General features: G+C 41.8%; 2 protein-coding genes across 6 annotated transcripts in view; one reads left to right on the forward strand and one right to left on the reverse strand.

Moving 5' to 3' along the window:
- Positions 1 to 12,335, forward strand: part of DTNBP1 (dystrobrevin binding protein 1) — a 176,557-nt gene extending 164,222 nt beyond the window's left edge. For 2 of the 5 annotated variants that reach the window (XM_030552479.1, XM_030552482.1), the window contains exons 9-10: positions 484 to 624; positions 7,884 to 9,927. In XM_030552479.1, the coding sequence (XP_030408339.1) occupies positions 484 to 624; positions 7,884 to 8,137 (395 nt within the window). In that variant the 3' untranslated portion in view covers positions 8,138 to 9,927. Of the gene's footprint in view, positions 1 to 483; positions 625 to 7,883; positions 9,928 to 11,251; positions 12,106 to 12,154 lie in introns of those variants that run through there. The other 3 variants (XR_003999052.1, XM_030552481.1, XM_030552480.1) reach the window with 3 other exon arrangements.
- The window catches only part of JARID2 (jumonji and AT-rich interaction domain containing 2), a 329,429-nt gene continuing 317,268 nt past the window's right edge, over positions 9,312 to 21,472 (reverse strand). Inside the window, exons 15-18 of the mRNA XM_030552478.1 lie at positions 18,100 to 18,230; positions 15,727 to 15,910; positions 12,346 to 12,453; positions 9,312 to 11,189 (exon numbers count right to left, since the gene is read on the reverse strand). Coding sequence (XP_030408338.1) covers positions 11,016 to 11,189; positions 12,346 to 12,453; positions 15,727 to 15,910; positions 18,100 to 18,230 — 597 coding nt within the window. The 3' untranslated portion in view covers positions 9,312 to 11,015. The remainder of the gene's footprint in view (positions 11,190 to 12,345; positions 12,454 to 15,726; positions 15,911 to 18,099; positions 18,231 to 21,472) is intronic.

A 21,472-nucleotide genomic window follows, 5' to 3' on the forward strand; every position in this document is an offset into this window, starting at 1 on the left:
GAGGGAGTGTTATATGAATGTTGATCCATCCCCCCACCCTTCCCTCAGCTTCTGGGTTCTAGTAATACAAATATTAGTACTAATAAAATACCTTTTTACAAAGATAATGATGGCAGCCTATTCTAAAACAATGAGAGCAAGAAACAAAGAAGTCTTTCCTGCTTTTGTAGGTTCTGAGACTGCCTGTGAGAAGCTATTTATAATTCATATCAAAAAGCTATAAATACGATAGCTTGTATTGTTATCAAGATCATACCTTGTTGTTTTCTCTCTGATTACCAAAGCTGTTTCCTATCAATAATCAAGTTTCCTTGTTTGCCAATGTATGTAATATTACATTTTGAGAATAGCTGTTTAATAATCAAGGATGCAGTATAATAATGTGGCAATTGTGGAAGTCTTTGTAATAACATTTCTAGACAAAGACCATCAGCTTTGTACATTGCTACATTGTCAATTCACTCATATTGTTTATTGCTGCAGAGCCAATAGGAAGTATGTCTTCAATGGAGGTGAATGTGGACATGCTGGAACAGATGGACCTGATGGATATGTCTGACCAAGAAGCACTAGATGTCTTCTTGAACTCAGGAGAGGACGATAGCATATTATCTCCCATTTTGGGTATGAAATGAACAGTTAGAGCATGCCTTGTAAATTATCTAGTTGTGCTTACACTAATAAATCACTAGGACTCTAATCTAGAATGTATAGTGTTTCATACTGTATCTGTTTTCTGAAGGTTAGTATTTCCTACAGAACCTCAGTCATGAGGTGTAAGAGCTTACTGCAAAGCTGCTTGATTTTTCCAGGAGACCTTTTTTTTCCTCTGGCCCTAGGCATCCCTCTGAGGGTCTTGGGGTTAGATGGCTTGTACGTTTTTGTTTTTTTAGGTGGGGAAAGAATCTGCTTTACAGGATCTTTGGCTTTATATATTAAAAAAAGTTATTAATTGGCATTTTAATTACACACAGACACAGACACAGACACACAGACACACACACACACAGACACACACACACACACACACACACACACACACACACACACACACACACACACACACACACACACACACACCTTCACCAATAACAGCTTTAATTCCTTTGTGGTAGTTCAGCTTTTTATTTTAAGTAGAATACTTTCCCCATAATTAGTCTTGAATTTGTCATTTTGAAGTAAGCCATGACCACTTTCATCACAAAAGCTGCTCAAAGATGTAGTCTCTCTTTGTCAAGACTCACAGGGAGATGTTTGGGCTGGAACTCAGCATTAAATGATTCTTTCTGGAGTTTCTCTACACTGGTGTATTCAGGTATGTTACTTTACTAATTGAAGAGAATAACTTGCAGTAGGACTGAGACATTCAGTTACTTCATATGACCTGGTATTCTGAATAAATAAAACCAGAGTACAAGTTGAACAGACAGTAAGTAGCTTATAAAATACATTTCTTTGATCCATGTTGATCTGAGCCATGTTAGAGGTGGTGCTATAAACTTTTTTTTCTAAAAACTACTGAGGAATGCTGTCATTCCTCCCTTTAAATCAAAACTCACTCAGTTTCTCTTTGCTTTTAGGTACTGACTCGGTATTCTAAAGCAGCAGTTCTCAAACTGTGGGTCATGACCCTGTTTTAATGGGGGCACGAGGGCTGATGTTAGACTTGCTGGGGCTCGGGGGCCAAAGCTGAAGCCTGAGCCGCACCACCCCGGGCTGAAGCCAAAGCCTGAGTCCCACTGTCCTGGGTGGTGGGGCTTTGGCTTTGTCTCCCTCGCCAGCAGAGGTGGTGGGACTTGGGTGGGCTCAGGCTTCATTTCTTCCTCCCACTCCATGTAATAATTTTTATCATCAGAAGGGGGTCGTGGTGCAGTGAAGTTTGAGAATCCCTGTTCTAAAGCAATTACATTATTTTATATCCTTTGTGAATTTTTTTAATATATTAAGACAGTGTGATTTAACATACTTTTGATATATGGAGATGTACTGGGATCTCTTACTGTAGCATGCCTGAGCAGTTTAGCTGTTGATTGCAGACGATTAGAGATGTTTGGTCAACTCAAGCAGTTGCTGTACATTAAAATTTTATTCTGCAAAGTGCATAATCTTTGTTCTCACCAAAATGCCTTTCTCAAAAAACAAAGAAAGTCGTAAAGCCAGAATTTTTTAGGAAAAGTGGTGTCAAGAATAAGTCTCCTTAAACCTAAGGATAATCAACCTGTCTCTTCAGAGGAAAGAAAGTGTTTTACTAAATGTGTTGATAGTGAAAGTAAAAGATTGTCTGACACCATTCTCTACCTTAGGGTAAGTTTGTCACAAACTGAGCACGATGGAGTTGGAGAGGTAAAATTTACTGGGGTTAATTCTCCTGCTAAGATTAGGTGTATGCCCTGACTATGAAAACACTTACGCTGTAACAGTGTTAACTTCCTTTGGTTAGCATGAAGTGTCTACATTCTTACTGCTGATACTTAATGCAGATTGTGTTTTAAAGTGTCCTCTTGTCTGTGATTTAACAATATTATGGTTGGAATTGGAACAGACGTTAAAATTGTATAATACACAGGTTAAGAAAAGAGTGCCTGGACGTCTGGGGATAGTGCTTAAATTATTCAAAAGTAAAAAGGTTGGTTGGAAAGTCATAAGATACATATAGTACACAACCTTAATTTGGGATACTGCAGATTAATAAATTCAGTGATACAGTTAAAGTATTAGCATCCAATTAATGGGTACCCCACTCAGAAAGGTTATACTGAGAATAGCTTGTGGAATGCCAATATAGCAATGAGTGAAGATTGCCCCTCAGTATTTGAGGATTTAGGATAGGTTGTACAATCCATCAGGGAGGTATGTCAGTTACTTTCCCAACTTTGTTTCTCAACCTGATCTCTCCTGGTATTGCTGATGTCTGGTGATGTGTTCTAGATAGATGTCCCTTGACCACCTGATGGTGTCTGACACCATGAGTTGCTGCATCAGCCGAGCATAGCACTGACCAATTCTGCATTGTTGCAAGACTCGCTCATTACTGGGTTCCCATGGGCCAAGGGCTCTGACAATCAGCATGAGAGTCTGAATCTCGTAACCCTAGCTCTCAAGGTGTCCCAATTTGAGATCAGGTGTCATGGAAGGCCGGGGTCCTGTTTTCAAAGGGAACTATGACATCCACCATGACTAGCTTCTTCCTGTCCTTGTTGGTGATGGTGATGTCCGGTCGCAGTTGACTGACTGTTCTGGGGATGGCGGGGGGTCACAGCCACCTTCCCTACAGGTGACCGGATGGCTCTAACAAGGCGATCTTGGATGGTGGTGTGGCGCAGCTGCCGGGCTCTGGAATGAGGCTTGCAGCTACACAAGATGTTGGGTAGTGTCTCATTGGCATAGCCACACTTCCTGTTTCGCTTGTCCTAATTCCCATGGCAGATGATTCAATTCAGCAGGACACAGTTGAGATGGGTCTTGTAGATGAACCTCCAGTTGGCAAATTGGGTGAAGCTGCCCCCGAGGAGGAAGTGGTTGCTGAAGTCCCATTTGCATGTCACCTCCAAGACCTTCCCCTGGTCTGGCTTCCATTTCAGATTTTCCACTTACTGCCAGGGGGTGGCATCCTTCAGGGTCCTCTCCAGCTTGGTTCTAGCTCTCGGAGTGATGATTGTGTGCTCTGCATTTTTCACCGATGGCACCAGGACTCCCAGCTCTTGGCGTTCCTTGCACCACATCCAGTGGCAGCCGATATGTTTCTCCAGTCATTGTATAGCATTGTAGGGATAAGTCTAAAGTGAAGCAGTCTCCCCTGTCTCTTCCAAATTTGCCTTTCAAGGAGCCGCTCAGGTACGTGGCAAAATCTTGGTTGGAGGGAGTCCTGATGATTCGCTTCCTGATGACATCATGCAGAGCACTCTCTGTGATGTTCCTTACCATGGCATCCAGGCACATCAGAAGGCAGCAGGCGTGAGTGATCATCGCAATGTTGCACAGATCACCCATTTGAGGGACATTGGCACCGCCCTGCCGGTGTGAAATGTACACCAATTCATTGCTGGGGCTCCAGGGAAGAAACATCCACCTCTTCACTAGCTGCCGGATGGTACTGTCCACCTCGTTCAGAGGTACCTTCGCCATGGCAGATCCCCTCAGGACAAATGAAATACGGGGGATTAGGAAGGTGTTCAAGGCATTGATCTGCCACCATGCTGCCAGTAGGGAAGTCAATCTGTGGGCGTGCTGAGATGTTAGTATGCTTGCCCATCCTCCAGGAAGATCAAGAGTTCACCCTGGATCTGGAACGGTATCATCTGGACTGAGTCCCTTCCCCTGCTGTCAATATGCAGGGGTGCACATTTCCTAGCATTGAAGTGGAGCCCCAGCTAGTTGGCAACCCGGCTGATGCCATTGAGTATTTGTTGGAAAGTCTCTGAGTTGTCTGAAATGAGGACCAGATTGTCTGCATAGGCCAGAATATTTACCCTGTTGCCATACAGGATCTTGAATGCGAGCAAAATGGGTGGAAATGAATAGAAAAGATGTGTTCCTTCTCGCCTGGAAGGACCATCTGCGAGTAAGCCCAGGTGGTGACTGTGAAGAGAGCAGAACTGTGGACCCTTCCTATTGTACTTTGTCACACACAGGTCTATCTGGGGAGTTCTCCTCCTCTGGAAAATGTCCCTCACAATATCCAGGCAAATGGACCATTCGTGGTTGGAGAAAGATCTGCTGTATCCCTGGAAGGTGGGGAAATTCCTTCTTGACTCCCACATAGAGTGATCAGTTAGATTCTGAGCAGAGGAGCAAGAACCAGCCACCCAACATCAGACAAACCAGAAGCAAAGGAACCCTCAGGGCTGCTGAGCCCTGCCCCCATCATCCCAAACTACCCTGTCCAACAATTGCAACTTCCTCACCCTAACAACATTAGGGTGTCTTTATCCTATAGGTAGGTTAGTATATTAATGATTTTAGCTTATTACCATATACATCAATTTGTTACCAAGGCAAGTTTGTGGTTAAGCATCTGTCAAGGCCTCTCTCATAAAATAGCAAAGTTCAGTGTTCCTGCAGTTACCTGGTATCACTTCACACAGAATCTCCTGCTTAAGCATGCTATTCCCCAAAACTCAGGCTGACCATTTGGCCACTTATATGTGCCAAAGTTCATAGGCCTCAAAGCCTTAGGCTTAAGCTAATGCCTTATAGGATGCAACCTGTAGGTTCTTTGTGTTACTGATAAGCAAATGAAAATGCTAAAGCTAGCTCTGTGGGCTACATGCTCTCTTAAAACAAAAGTGTTTGCCCACATGCATTCTGGTGGGAGCCTGTTCCAAATCTTCTTGTATACTGTGTGCAAATTTTTCCAACTTTTTTACATATTCAGTTACTAGCTTCCTACACCAGCTTGTGCTCAAATAAGCAAAATTTGTATTGCATGAAGAGGCAGTGTGGTGTAAGGGATAGGATATTGGCCTGTGACTAGGGTGATCTGGGTTCTATTTTTGGGTCTGCCATTGACCTACTGTGTGATAAGTCACTTCTCCTATTTGTGCCACCATTTCCCTTCCCACCCTTTGTCTGGAGTGCAAACCTTTTGTACAGAGACACAATCCCTGCCCTAATGCCTAGCAAAAGACTCCACTTCTCTGTTGCAGCCTCCTAGTGCTACTGTAATATAATGTATTTTCTTAATCTTTGGTTGTTAGCTAGTCTCACAGAATTAAGTTGACCGCAAGAATCAACCCTAGAGCAGTTTAGTGCCTACTGAGCTTGGACAATATGTGAAAAGATGCTTTCTAGCCTTGTCAGGGTGAGCACAATGCACTATTTTAAACCAAAGTTCCCTTTCTCCCATCACCTATAATTCCTTCCTTCCTTGTAGAATTGTCTGTCCATATGGAATTTTACAGCTAGAGGGTGGGGGTGAATTTGTTTGCTCTTGTATTAGAACTATTGACACTTAACCTTTCAGCAACAGGCATTCTAACTAATTGGACACTGAATTGTCCCCTCTCCTAATACAAAATACACATATGTTAACCAAGACAAAATCATCCAGTTAATACATTTTAATTACTTTTTTTTGTCCTTGCTCCCTCAGATTTAAGTTACAGCTATGGGAAATTTGGCTGTGTACAGGAGGAAAGTGCATTTGTGTATAGCTTTAGAACAGCATTTTTCAAACTGTGGATGGGGCCCCCAAAGTGGGTCCTGACCCTGTTTTAATGGGAGCAGCAGGGCTGGTGTTAGAGTTGCTGGGGCCTGTGGTCAAAGCCAAAGCCCTGGGCAGTAGGGCTCAGGTTACAGGCCCCTTGGGTTTCCACTTTTTCTCCTCCCCTGCAAATGCAAGGTGGCAGGTCTCAGGCAGGCTCAGGCTTCAGTCCCCCCTCCTAGGGTGATGTATAAATTTTTGGTGTCAGAAGGGGGTTGTAGTGCAATAAAGTTTGAGAATTCCTGCTTTAGAAGATTAGTTTTGCTGTACTAGTCCACTTCATTCCAAAAAATAACAGTAACTTAAATACAAACTCATGGGTTTGCATTTAAGTTACTGTTAAGTGTATTATACTAAAATGTTCCTGTAAAACATGGAGTATTATTTGATGATAATGGAGATTGACTCAGACATGTGACAAGAGTTAACAGTACTTCTCCTGTCTCTCTCCCATCTCCCTCTAGAGTGTTGCTTGGGACCAAGATACACTATTACATTAAAATTTGGAGAGCCTAATCACATACGTTGGCCTCCAAGGGGCCAGGGGAGGACTGTAGGATGGGAAGAGAGAGCTCTTCCCAAATAACTATCTGTAAACCTTCCTTGTTCTAGCTTCTTTCCTTATTTTACTTACTGAGTTATCCTTAGCTGTCTACTGGAGACTTACTGATAACTGCAGCTAAGGCTTACCTTGGGGAGCTTGAAGTATTAAAGGGTGAAATTCTACTTCTGCTGTAGATTTTCAAAATCACATGAACTCAAAACCCCCCTCACTTTAGGAAGTGGTGGGGAGGAAGGATAGCTTTATTGTTAAAGCATCAGAATGAAACAGGCAAAGCTGGTAATCAAGCCCAGATCTCAGACTTCTTCCGACACCATGGGTGAATCTTAATTCCCTACATGTGAATACTACTGTCTTTCTTTCATCCTTAGTCTCTGCCCCAAAATACTCATAAGACAGTCTCTAATATAAGGAGGCTCTTATCGTGAGGTTGGTCTACACAGGAATACTCAGAGAAGCTAATCCAAATGAACTAAAGTTGTGACTTTAAACTGCATTAAACTCCTGTGTTGACATTCAAACCAAATTGAGGCTACTTTTAATTCATTTCAAAGCTATTCAGAATTAATGCTCCAGTGTAGACAAACTCTTGGTTGTGGCCTCTTCCTGCTAATGCAGTACAAACAGTGAGTAAATTGTTTTGCGGTAGATGCAGAAATCTGAATTGACTTTGATATAAATACCAGAATCACTAACCATTACTGGGAAAATTGAAGGATCAGCAGCAGCAGCAGCCAGAACAAAGATCAACTGTGACTCTTGCTTAATCCCACAATTTGATCTAAATTATCTGCATGATTTAGATGGGGAGAAAATTTCTGAAGGTGCTAGGACTTAAACCACTTCAGGCTGTAAAGCCCAAAGTGGTTTATCTTAAATTACACCTGGAAACAAATGGAGAAGTGCAGTCCAGAGAGTTAATGTGTAACACACCTCAGCTGTGGACCACCATTTAACTAAGCAGTTGGCTTGTCAGTCATTGCATTAATGGCTCTGTGCTAGTACATCCAGTATGCCATTTTAATATTAAGAACAGCATTTCAACCCCAGTCAATATCATACAGACTACAGCTCAATAGATTGATTGATGTGGTTTTTTTCCCCCCTTACTATTTGAAGGGCCTGAATCCAAAACCTGTCAGAATGAAATAAGCCTCCAGGTTCCAAGCCAGTCTGAATTAAGGCAAAAATTGTCTTCATCATCATCAACCTGGACTGACTCTGCCAGCCAGGGTACCAGTGAAGTAGGAGAGTCTCCTGTTATCCAGTCTGATGAGGAGGAAGTTCAAGTGGACACTGCCCTTGCTGCTGTAAATACTGAAAGAAAAGGTACTTCGGATGACAGTGATGAAAGTGACTCTCAGACGGTTTGAATCCTAGCACCATATCTTCTAAGAATCTTTGACTTTTGAATGAATGAAGCACTCACCCATGTTGTAGGAATTAGTTAACTAATCATGAAAGTCTAATGTTGCCAGCCATGTGGATTTTTTTTTTTAAATTGCCTAAACTACACACTTTATTATTAAAGTTTTGGGGGTTTTTGGAGCAGTCAAGCTTTGTATATACTGTGTATAGAACTAACAAGGAGATTGGATACTTTGACTAATTTTTAAATTCTTTATTTGAAATTCCTTAACATTGATGTCACAATGTTCCTTATCTGCATGTTTGAGCTATGTAGCTGAATATAGAAGATTCACAAACAAAACCTTACATGCTGCCAAAGACACTGACGATGCAGCATCCACTCCCCCTGTGCTGAATTTATTGGGATAACTTTAGCTACAAATGAAATACTTACCAACGGATGGGAGTTGCACATTGAAATCTTACCCTTCTTATGGAGCAGCCATCTTAGCACAGTTATAAGCATTGCTCCTTTCTTTTAATAAAGTATTTCTACCCCAGCCTTGTCTTCCTACTTATACCAAACCATTTCCTGCAAGTTAATTTTATAATGGGTATTTTGGGAGAATCATTTAGTGATTGGAAAACCTAATCATGCAGCTTTTGCTTTGTTGCCTAATTTCCTGTTCTCTAGTAACTTCAGTTTGACCACATCTTGATAGAAAAAATTAGGGAAAAAATTACTGCACCATGACTTAACTCAAAGTTTGTGTGAAGTCCATACTAAACATCTGGGTGGATCTGACCTCCTAACAAGCAGGATGAGGCTCTTCAGCTCTCAGGGTCTTTATCAGTACGAAGCTGCTCTTACACTGAGGGACAGAGAAATCTAGCCTGAGGAAGCTAAAAGTAACAGGTGACTGGCAACAGGCAGCCATTACCTTCCAAAAGACCTTACTTCGTGGTAGTGAGTGGCTTGGAAAGAGGTAGTCCCCATGTCCAGCCAGCTGGGAACTGTCCAGTTTCCTAAGGATTCAGCTGTTTTGCTTGCTTTTTAGTAGTGTGTTTCCTGTTTCAGCAGTGTGAAATTAAATCTGGAAACAAACTTCTGCATGATAAATTAACTTTAAGAAAGGGTTAATCTCATTAAGAAATAGCTTATTTCACTCACTCACCTCCCAGAAGACAGACAAAGTGTCCAAAAAAAGTTTTGTTTTTATTAAACCTTGTAGTACAAACCTGAAAAGTAAACAAAAACTGGCAATAAACAACATGAAGTCTTCCCTTACAAGGAAAGAGAGCAGAGCAGCGCTAATAAATTAAATGTCAAACTGTAAGCCATTGTCAGAAGTTTACTGTCAAGAGGGAAAAGTACACAGCAAGGCCATAAAAACCAGACAACCACATTTAAAAAACACTTGACTCTGTTTATGTTATTGTTAAATATTCCAAAACAGTTCAGTCTTCTGCAACAACAACCAACAAATTGTATTAGGACTTTCCTGACAGTCACCACTGGCAAGCTCAGTGCAATATGGGTAGCTACGATATTGTTGAATTCAATTATGAAACAAAACAGTTTGTGAAAACATTTTCCCTTTTTTATTCCACACATACTGTACACACAACCAGAAAAGGGCAACAGCTACTCCATTATTATTTTTTGTTGTTGTTCAGTGATGTAAGCAGCACTTATAAATGTTACAAGAAAAACCCTGTAAGCATCCAATCCAACCGATGAAGAAAGTGAAACGTAAGGCTTTTCTTCATCTTGTCTCTATACCACCCCACCCCCGCCCCATCCCAAGAAAAGGCTCAAGTATTTAAAACAATTTACAGGCGTATGTACAAAAGGTGTGATTTTTTTTTGTTACAATATGAAGAGAAAAAATAGACACGATGAGAGCAAATGCATTTTCACATTCAAAAGAAAGATGCAGACCTGCTAGTGGCTCTAAATGTGATCATATAATGAAAAATTCATAACAAAAATTAATGCTGACTGTGTAGAGATGTGAAAAACAGCAGTGGAATGGAAATGGAATGTTAAAAAGATTGCACGTCTATGACAAAGAAGCACTTATGGCTTCAATCACTTTTATTTTTTAAAGGATGCTATTGAAGGGTTTTTGATAAAGTAGCCAACAGCACCAAAAAACAACAGAATGGATTTCCTAATGAAATCAGGCACAGTTTTCCCTCATTTGACTCCCTCAAGGCAGGCAGTCTTTTTTTCCTTCTCTCCCCCCCCGCCCCCCCCTCCACCCCCCTCAAACAGATGCATAGTGATGTGCTGGTAAAAGAGAACATATTTACTCCAAATCTTCTCATTTTGCTTATGGTTAGGAAACAAAGTCCATCTTCAGCTGCCATAACCTCCTGAAGAAAGTGTATTCTCCAATTAAAAAAATTACAAAACTCATCTTGCCTGTGACAGAATAAAAGACAGCCAAAGTAAAGCAATTTCTTTCAAGTTTTGTTCCTATCCCTTTTCTCTCTAGAAAATCTGCTCACATGACTGGAGAACAAATTATAAAACACATCAAACTTTAACCTATTCAAAAATGGGTTAAAAGCCTTTTTTCACAGTTACCAAAAAAGGCTTTTTTCAGCCATAGGGCCAGTACAAATTAATGTTTTATCAGCCCCCTTGCCGGTTTTAAAACAGTGAACATATAGCAGTTTAAAAAAATTTGACTGCTGTATGTAACTATCCTAAGTACAAAAAAAATTCAACAGTTTAATGCTAAAACAAAATTAGTTCTCTAAAACCAGAAGAAAATCTTCTTTAGAGCTAGTGCAAAGACAGCTTGTATTCTACAGCAAGTACTCCAAACTATGGTATAATAATTACAAAAAAATATATATAAATTGACAAAATGAGTGTTGGCATCTTCAGGATTAACTTGAAGCACTTTTGGATGAACTGGAGGATGAAAGCCTAGATGATGGCACGTCGACTGTTGCTCTCTTACGAGGTCCTCTTTTTGGTGTAGGCTTGCTGATACAGTTCTCGATGTTGCCATTTTTACCAGAGACTTTCCCACAGAGATTGACTAGACTGATTATTTGTTCCTGGTCAGAGACAGAGAAAAAACAACAAAGTTAATAATATCTTGTTTCTCTTTTTTCCCCAGCAGCCTAAGATGCTGGTTTTAAAAGTAACCCTATTAACAGAATCCTGGCAGAGATATTCTGTTCAGCATCTTAGAACTGTGAGGGTTGAGAAGGTTCTCAAACAATCCTATTGGCTGTTCAGCCCTCCACCAAACCAAGACAACAGTCTGAAAATGGAAATGGAGACACTGCACTACATTCCAATCTCTAAATAGAGTAGTTTGTAGAGAATCTGGCAACAGAGTAAAGAGACACGAGTAGCACTGCGCTCCTGTGCACTAGGGTGCAATACCTGGAATAGGGAGCTAGGGCAAGACCCACTGCAGGCTCACTCTCCAGCCCCTTCATTGGGCTGGGATTACTCATTCAAATGTGAAGTCACACTACCCATTATATTTTCATTGTTGTGCCAAATCTTCAGCCCTAGCCATGCCTTAGAAACAGCTGAAAGATCAGTCTCTCAAAATGCTTGGAACACTGAAAGAGCCGCTCCTGCCAACAACAAACTGCTTCTTCCTGATGTGTGAACAAGTACAACTCCCAAACCCCCCTCTGTCCAGCATCCTCTCTGCTCTGCTGCTGATATTGTTAAGCCTTCTGTTCTCCAGCATCACTCAAACTACTGAATCACACTGTTCCGATTGGTTTCTAACTTACCTCAAATCACTACTGTGACTCCATCCACCAACACTACAAGATTACCAGTAAAGTTTCAGGCTGGAATCATGGTAAGTCAAATTTAATTTAATTTAGTGAGAGCATGTATTGAAGTTACTCTAAATTGACAAATGAAACTACATCATAATTTACAAGGGTCCCAACCCAATAAATACCTCCCCCCGAATACTCCCCACCTTTACAGATGATGAGTTACAGCTCTCTTCTAACTGATGTCATCTTGTATTTTCTCTTTTTATTTATAGTGTTTTGATGGCCAACATACCAGCACTAAGCATATTCCTGCTCTACCAGAAATTGCATGCACGCTCTCCTGACTACCTGGAGCCTCTATCAGACTAGGCAGGAGCCAGGAAATAAGTCTAGGCTGAAATATCCAACTCTGGAGGCCATCTGGCATCACCACCCTCAAGTATGCAAACTATATTGTACAGACCTCATCATAACGATACATCATTTTCAGTCCCCGACAAGTCTTCTGTTTTTCCACATGCCGGAGGGCACATTCCAGGCAGAAGACAACATTTTCATTCTCCTGTACGACCTAACAAAAATACAGATAGAAAACATTAATATGATTCAAATCACAGTCACATCTAACACACGTGGCATACCCAAAATAGGGTATTTTCTGGGGTGGGGAGCAAGAAAAGAGGGGGAAAATAGAAGAACTTATGCTAAGTGACTGGAGTAGGTGGGATATCCGAATTAATACAAGGACAACGTTTGTGCTGACTTTCTTCTCTTCCCCTCCCCACCAAGTATTTGAGTATTTAGACATCATCATGGACAAATACCACATCTTTAAAAAGATAATGAGGTTAATGAATCTCCCTGGCTCTAGGAAAAGGATGCAAGTCCAAGTGATTTGCTGCACCCACTGCTGAGAAAAAAATGTTCACAGGTGCATGTGCTGCCAAACCACCTTGAGATAAGAGCTCGTAATAACCCAAGGCCTGCTCAGCATTTGAATGAGGCCCCTCCACTTCAAGTGTCCTGCTCACCCAGTGCCTCATTTCATTCTGTGGCAAGTGCCAGTCTTTGGGATGAAACATAACAGAAGACCTGGCCATCTGAGGGATTTAGTTACACAAGAGCCGTTCTCCCAAGAGGGGGCTGCCATGAAATTCTTTACAAAATTCCAGTGTTTGTTTACACTGAAGCTACTTAAATTCCCCCTGCAGTTTCAATAGGATAAAGCAATGTTCACTTCTTATCCTAAACCCTAGGATACTAATGCTTTGTGGTGGTAAACTATTGAGGTATTCTGCCAAGGGGTAGCAGAGGTATTTCTGAATACAAGATATTGTTGCAAGGCGCAGTGGAATCTCTGGATAAAAGGTGCTACAGAATTCTAAGATACTGTTAGGAGCTGAGCTGTCTTGACAAGGCTCTGAGGGCAGCATAGCCCTTTGTTACTATATTGCATACCAGTGGCAGAAGGATAAGCAAGAGATAAAGGATGGGATGAGCTAAAGATGAAGAAGGAAAAAGTGCCTATTCCATTTTGTGTACTGCTAGCAATCTAAATAATAAAAAAAACCAGCAGTAATAATGAACAGACACAAGCTATACCACGAGTGTACAGCTCTATCAGCATCTTCCATTTCATCCTCACGATTTCTTGCAAGGCAACTCCTTTGAACAGTAGTTCTACCATTAATTTAAACCATGTCTTGAATGGGGATAAATTGGGGACTGCTTTTAAATACAATGTAAAGCAGTGGTTCTGCTCTGAAAAATAACTAAAACCAGCACCCAGTTCCTTAGTTACTGTCTCTCTCTGAGGGCTTGTCTACATCAGAAAGTTGCAGCGCTGGTGAGGGAGTTACAGCGCTGCAACTTTGAAGGTGTACACATCTGCAGGGCATCACCAGCGCTGCAACTCCCTGTTTGCAGCGCTGGCCGTACTCCCGTTTTGTCTCGGGTGTAGAGGATCCAGCGCTGGTGATCCAGCACTGGTAATCCAATGTAGACACTTACCAGCGCTTTTCTTGACCTCCGTGGAAGGAGGAAGCCTCTGGTAATCAAGCTGGTCTCCTTCCCCGGCTTGCTCTTGCGTTCCCGAAACCCCGAGCAAGCAGGTCTCCTTCCCTGCGGTTTGCAGGGTGGTTCGGGGAACGCGAGAGAAAACCGCGGCGAAGCTGGTCTCCTTTCCCGGTTTGCTCTCTCGTTCCCGGAACCCCGAGCAAGCAGGTCTCCTTCCCTGGGTTTGCAGGGTGGTTCGGGGAACGCGAGAGCAAACCGCGGCGAAGCTGGTCTCCTTTCCCGGTTTGCTCTCGCGTTCCCCGAACCCCCCTTGAAGCCGCCCAACAGCGCTGCAGTGTGGCCACATCTAACACCACTTGCAGCGCTAGTTGCTGTAAGTGTGGCCACTGCAGCGCTGGCCCTATACAGCTGTACTAATACAGCTGTAACAACCAGCGCTGCAAAATTTTAGATGTAGACATGGCCTGAGTTCAGATAAAAGTTGCTCAGTTTGAAAGTACAATGATAGTTTTATAACTGCCAGTCCTGCAAACTCAGCCAGGGTCTTGCTTAAATTAATTAAGATTCTGCAAGACAAACTCTTCCCTCACTTAAACACTGGCTTTTTGTGAGGTTGAATAGGTTTAAACGAGTAAAGAATCTGGCCCTGTAATTGAACTTTGTTCATAAAGATTCTGTTGTGGATCCCTGAAATAGAGTTGAATCTCTCTCTGTCTCAGAATTATTGGCTATACAGGTGCCACCAGAATTTTTCAGAGCAGAATTGCACTTTAAAGCTAGTTCAGGCTAACTCTGCTTAAATTAACATGGTTTAGCCCACCAGACGTAACCAGGACTTGTCCAGAGGGAGTTTAAAAATCCAACACGGTCAGCCTAGGAAACCTCATTTTTAACCGCAACAGAAGCAAATCCAAACAAGGAAAGAGGAGAAACAAAATTTGCTCACACCTGGGGTTCAGCCCAGTCCTATGACCCGTGGTGTGAATGTCTGGCACTATTTGGTGATTTTCTTTAAATCCTAGCTTCTGGAATCAGGTGATTTACATGAGAAACAGCTTCATTTAAAAACCACCACCATCACCACAAGTTTATCACTCTCAGAGTTGCAGAGAAAAGCTTGAGAATGTGACATGAATGCACCTTAAGGACTCCAGACCCCTACATTTATTTTTTTAAAACTTCAGTTTTTTAGCCAATCACACGATTTTTGAATACTTGCATTGGCATTACTGAGTTTTATCCTAACCCAGATAAATCACCCTCTCTTGCTGACTCAGTCAAGTTATAGCCCTTCCTCTGCAAGGAGGAAGCTGAGCTGAGATTAACTCTTCACCCGGGGTTTGTTAGCAACCCCCATTTCAAATTCTTTCTAGGAAAATGAAATCTAGATTTTTTTGAGTGTGGCTCTTGGTATTGCAGTATATAATGTTGCAACTGCTGCACTACATGGTGTGTTAGTCCACACACAAGGGATATAAATTCTAGGGCGCACTAGCATGTTGTGCATTAACTGGTACATGTCAAACCTGCTAGAGGAGGCAAAAAGTTCCCTAATGCATGTTAACATAGTAATGTTTGAAACAGCATTATATTAATGTGCAGTAGGGAACTTTTAGTGGATACCAGCAAGATCGACATGGGCCAGTTAGCATGCAACATGCTAGTGTGCACTAAAATTTGCACCCCTCTAGTGCAAACTAAAGTACCATGAAGAGAAGCCCATTGTGTCTGTTTGTCTAACGCTTACAGTTTAATAGAAACCAGGCTGAAAACAAAGCAATGGTTACTGTGTCAGTAGTGCTATAGACATACTAAGGGTTTTCCTCACCATAGAAAGGTAACATAGGTGCTGGCAAATCTGACACCTCCTCTCTGACGTCTCTAACTGCAACCACTTTCGAGGCTTTTTCTTTCCATCCACCCCCGAGCTACTGCTGTCGTGGCTCCCATAGCGGGCTGAAGAATGGAGGCCTGCCTCATAAAGCTGCCGCCGCTGCCTCAGTTCTGTATCCCTGTGAATATTTTAGGAAGTTAGCAAGCTGGCATCTCCCATGCAATACTGAAAAGCTACACTCAGGAGATCTCATACAATGATCGCCATTGAAACCTTAAATCACACACAGCCAAACAATTTGCGTCATCTCCGCGTTGGTGCTATTCCCTGTACCTGGAATGGGAAATGCAGCCAACATCACAGTAAGATTGGAGCTGCTTTTGCAGTCAGAGATTTTAACAGCAACCATTGTATCAAACCAGTGGTTCTCAAACCAATACACAAAACCTTGGGTCAGTAGAGCACTGCCTGGGAGTCTGGAAGGGAGCTGCTGGCTCATGTGAAGAGCCAGGAGTAGCAGCAAACATGCCCGCCCTTCCTCAAGTTGCAAGGAGCCACTACTGCTAGGAGGATAGCACAGCCACCTTCACCAGGAGGTGGAGATGACCCAGAGAGCTGCAGCCCTTCAGGGAGGAAGTGGGGAGTAGGCCCAGTGCTTGCACTGAAAGGCAAAGATCTTCCTGTACACCGAGGGGAAAGAGAAGAGACACCACATTTGTAATGAAGACTATGTGTGAAAGGTGGTATGCAACTGGCGTGACCAGATGTCCCGATTTTATAGGGACAGTCCCAATATTTGGGTTTTTTTTTTTTTAATATGGGCTCCTATTACCACCCCCCTCCTGGTCCCAATTTTTCACACTTGGTGTCTGGTCACCCTGTATGCAACACCTGTGCTGGGCTGTGCAGCACTAGGAGACAGCAGGGGATGGGTCTGAGCTGTGCTTGAGTGAGGAGAGGAGGTCTGAAAAGAGCTTAGCAGCTGGGAGGGAGAAGAAGCTAAACACAGGTACAGAGAGAACTAAACTACTGGGGGCCGGGGGTGGGGGGAAGCTAAACGGGAAGATTGAGCAATCAGAGGAGGAGGCAGCAAGAGACCCAGGACCAGGACCAACTGGAGCTAGGAGTGTGCCTCCCAATTGGGTAGACAGTTTCGTGCTAGCTTCACGTGAGCTAGCATGCTGTGAATAGCACTGTGGATATTGCGACCCCAGCGGAGACTCAGGCTAGTAACCCAAACTCAGACCCAGGGGGTCAAGTAGGCTTGAGAGCCCAAGCCACAACATCCACACTGCTATTTTTAGCATGCTAGCTCAAGCAGAACTAGAGCTAGTCTGTCTACACAGGCTGATAAGACTTGCTCGCAGCTGCAGATTAAACAGAGCCCCTAGAGTTTGGTTTGGTTTTTCACATAAGCAGGCACAGGAATGACCAAGATCCTTCAGAGGATCCTGACCTTAAGAAGTTACCCAGAATATGAACAAGTTTGAGAACCACTCTGATAAAGTTCAATGTGGCATTTCTACAGCAAGCACTAACATTTTTGTTCCTCACTGCACAATTGCAGACTTTCTTCCCTTCAAGGAAAAAAAAATGCATGTGGATGCTATTAGTCCCACAGGGGACTTGGCTTCAGGTAGCATATTCTAGCACACCTGGAAGTAAATTTCCCTCTTGCAATTCACTCTGAACACGAATACAAATAATTGTGCATGGGTCCCCCCCCCCTTAATCTGGAATATTTCCAGTAACATATTAACATTAGTTTGTTAAATACAATTTGTAGATTCCAGACATCTTGATTACTCGATGTACTACGACCAGCACTACCCAGTTGTCACAAACTTGAAAGATAGGTAGCGACGCTACATGGTAGGGAACAAAAGAGAAGATCATTACATCGGAAGCCAGCTGACATGGTATCATGTTTCCTTTTCCCCCCTTCTTAAACCTTCCTACCTCAAAAGAAACCCTAAATATGGTTCCTTAATCACTGTAGGGAGAAAAAAGGAGTGTGAAGTTATTCCCATCCAACTGCTAGTGCACAACACGTGGTCACCAGTACAGAAGCTCCTGATTTACCCAATGGTAAAAAGAGTTTGCCCTATGTAAAAATATTCTATACCTGTATTATATAAACGCTTTGATACTACAAAAGGGATGTTATTTTACAGCAAGATATCCTAACCACTGGTACTCGGACATCAAATACAGCCAAGAACGTTTCTTCTACACATGGCTGTGCCCAAGCAGGTTTGCTGGGTCAGTGATTGCTAGATTTGACTCAGATTGTTACTTAAATTGTGTCACCATCAGAGTTTCTCTGTGAAACACAGGGTACATGAAACAGATGCCTTGTTCTGTTACCTGAGCTCTCCAAGCAGTGCTGATATTGTAGTGAGAGTCGGTCCATTTTCCTTTTTTGCTTCTGCCGTTGCAATCTGATAAAGCAACTTTTCCATTGAAAATGGTTTGGCTATACGTCGCTGCTTCATTTCCTGAGTTAACAGATTTCCAAGTTAGTTCTTGAGTAAAATTAAATGAAAAAAAATTGGATAATTTTAACGCAGAACAAAGTTAGATTTTTCTTGGGTTGTTTTTTTAAAGCTATATGTTTCCTGTTAAAGCGCTGTGAGTGGAGGCTTTCTGCATCTGCTCTAGGTTAAGCAATGTGACAGAACAAAACACTGAAGACAGACAAACAAATGTGCTACAAAGTTGCCATGGAGTGGCATTCCCTACAGAGAAAATGTTATATACCTTCAAATTAATACTCTCCAATATAAGGCATTGACACAAGAAAAGTCACCGTAAAACATAATGCTCTTTACAGCTAAGAAGTCAGTCTTCTAAGTTTTTTTGTTACTGATTTTTTTCCTTAAATTTTTGAGTACTTTATTGTGAAATCGAATACTGAAACAATTAAGTTAGACAAGTCCATCCAGGACAAATTCATTCAGATAAATAAAATATTTAATAAGTATTTGGCAGATACTCCAGTGCCAACTGACTTTCCCCACATTTCAAGTCACATCTTAGTAGAGACAGAAAATCAGATTCAATTAGCAGGAAGGACAGTAGGTATAGATGTCAAGAAACTGAAGAAAAGAAGGGCAGAGAAACAAATCACAATACTACCTCCTGAAATCAATGGGAGTCTTTTTATTGACCTCACTATGATCTGGCTTGGGACCCCTACACACAGAATAAATGCATAATCCATATTGGTTCATCAAGCCAACACCCTCTCTGTATTCCCTCCTAAAGACTCATTTGTTCTGCAATGCCCACTAGAAGTGAACCAAACCAATCACTTAAATATTCCTTCCTTTGAGCTCCCCAGTATGGTCAGTATTCCCCATTTCTGTCTTTTTGGGCAGGGTCTGGCTTAGTTTTGAGTCTCTTACAGCATCAAACATATTGTTGGCATTTAAGAAATAATAAATATAAAATAATGAATAGGAAGTTGGGTCCTACCCTCCTAAGCAAATGCTCTTGGTACTGTCTCTCTCACTGGAAGTACCCCAGAATGCACCATTCTGTGACAGAACAAATATCGCAGATTGCATGGTTAAAGTGAGACTTCTTATATGAGTAATGACACTATCTGGGATATCTTCAGTGGACACAGAAACACCAAAATGGAGACACAGTGCAAGTGAAGAGAAAAATGTTTGTTAAACTAGGTTCTCTGTGCTGGAGTCAGAGTGCAGTTGGGATGAGTGTGTTGGTAGGAATGGCACATAGGTCGTTCAGATGCATCTTGGATTTTCTTAGGCCTATTTACACAGCTCATGGCTATGAAAAATGTTGCACTCTCTTTGATGCAGTTAGCTGTGTTTACAGTGGGGTCAACCTAAGTCAACAGAAGAATTCTTCCATCAACGTAGCTACTGCCTCTCAAGCAGGTGGATTTACTAGAGTGACAGAAGAACCCCTTCCATCACTAAGGGTCTGTGCTGCAGTGACATAGCTGTTATGCTGCAGCTGTGCCACTGTAGCACTTGTAGTATAGACAGACCCTTAGTGAGCTGACTGAGTTCCTCTGTGGTGACAGAGTAGCTGAGGCAGATTTTTCTCTGCTGGACATTGGAGGGAAAAGTATTAAATGTTTTGTTATTTAGCTACTGGTAATAGTTGTTCACCCTATGAAACGTATTTGAGTGGCAAGGTACAGTAGTTGGTTCAGAATGGCAGGATCAAGGGTAAGATTGCAGTAGCCTTAGTCTGGGAGGCCACATTTAAACTGGAAAGAGGAAAACGATAAGATAGAGGCATCATAAGTTGTGACTGATTTGCATCTAATGGAATGACAGTTCCACAGATTGTTGCTGAAGTATCAGTCCTAAAATGCCTGGTTTGCAGCACAGGGGAATGTTACAAGATGAAGGGCTGGACTTATAAATTCTTCATCAGCCCATCTGACAAAAAATTCAAATAGACTTCTCTGTCTGTGCCAAAATTTCCTTAAATGCAATCTGCCAGTTCAGAGAAGGACACTGATTTTTATCTTAGGTTCACAACAGCAGTCAGATTAGTCAAACTTCACAATCCAATTCCTGATTTGGAATTTCAGTTTTCCTTAGAAAAGAAAGCCAAAACATAACATGGAACATGCTACGAACGCTATACAGTGCAATATATATAAAATAAAATCACAACAGCTAATAATAAGAGCAAAGTCAACATGTAATCAAAGCAGATGACAAACTATCAGTGTTACTGTCCAGAATTGTAAGAAGACTAGATATGCATATGGCTGTCAGTCAATTCATCAACAACCTGAAGGAAGAATTTTGATACCTACATAACAGATCTCTGAAAAGCACAAAGTTGGTCTTTGAAAGTGGAAAAATATCTCTCCTTGAAGTGAAGGAACCAAGGAGGAATTTCCAGGGCTTAAAGGGGAGTTGAGAAGGTAGCATGGTTTGAAGGAGTCCAAAAAAAAAAAAAAGTTTCCAAGGTTATATTTTGATATAACTATATATCTAGATTCTTTTAAAGCTTGTGAAAGGTATAACATCAGATTCCAAGGTAGGTTATCATAGTTAAAATCTGTTGAATTTTCAGTCAAGTTATATTCATCCACTGCCAAGCTTGTTAATCAAAAGAAACTCTTCCTTAGATTTTGGGACACCAAGCAAAAATTTTCAATCATCCCTAAGTAACAACCCCTTTCCCTTAGGGCACTGGATTTTTCACAACCAGACAGTCGAACACACGCTTAGTAAGACCCTTTCTTTGTATGTCGAGTTTATAACTCTTGTTCCAGTTACTAAAGGGTTAAATCAGGATCTTATTCCATCCACATAAAAAAATGCAACATGCCTTTCATCTTACCACTACGTTACTTTAAAAATATGTTTTACATTAAACAGACTTGGAAGAATGCTACTTACCAAGAATGCAAAAGAAGTAAAACCTGGTCTGGACAAATGAAACTTACTGCCTGATAGTCATGCTGCTGTTCTCAAATTAAAAATGCTGGGTGTACTGACCATTTGATTTGAGGCTGGAAATAAAGATCGGTCCTGGCTTATGTGTAAATGCCACCAAAGTACACATGTAGTCCATATTGCATTTCAGGGGAGGAGGTAATTAGTAAAAAACATTCTTGCCCCCAAAAACTGACTACATGGAGGCCAAGGAAAAATTTAGCTAAGCAGCATGCTGGGCATGCATGTCAGCCATTTGTTTCCGCAGGTCAATGGCATGTCACTCAGAGGTATGAAAAGGATGC

The sequence above is a fragment of the Gopherus evgoodei genome, chromosome 2, assembly GCF_007399415.2.
Source record: "Gopherus evgoodei ecotype Sinaloan lineage chromosome 2, rGopEvg1_v1.p, whole genome shotgun sequence".
NCBI classification, from domain to species: Eukaryota; Metazoa; Chordata; order Testudines; family Testudinidae; genus Gopherus; species Gopherus evgoodei.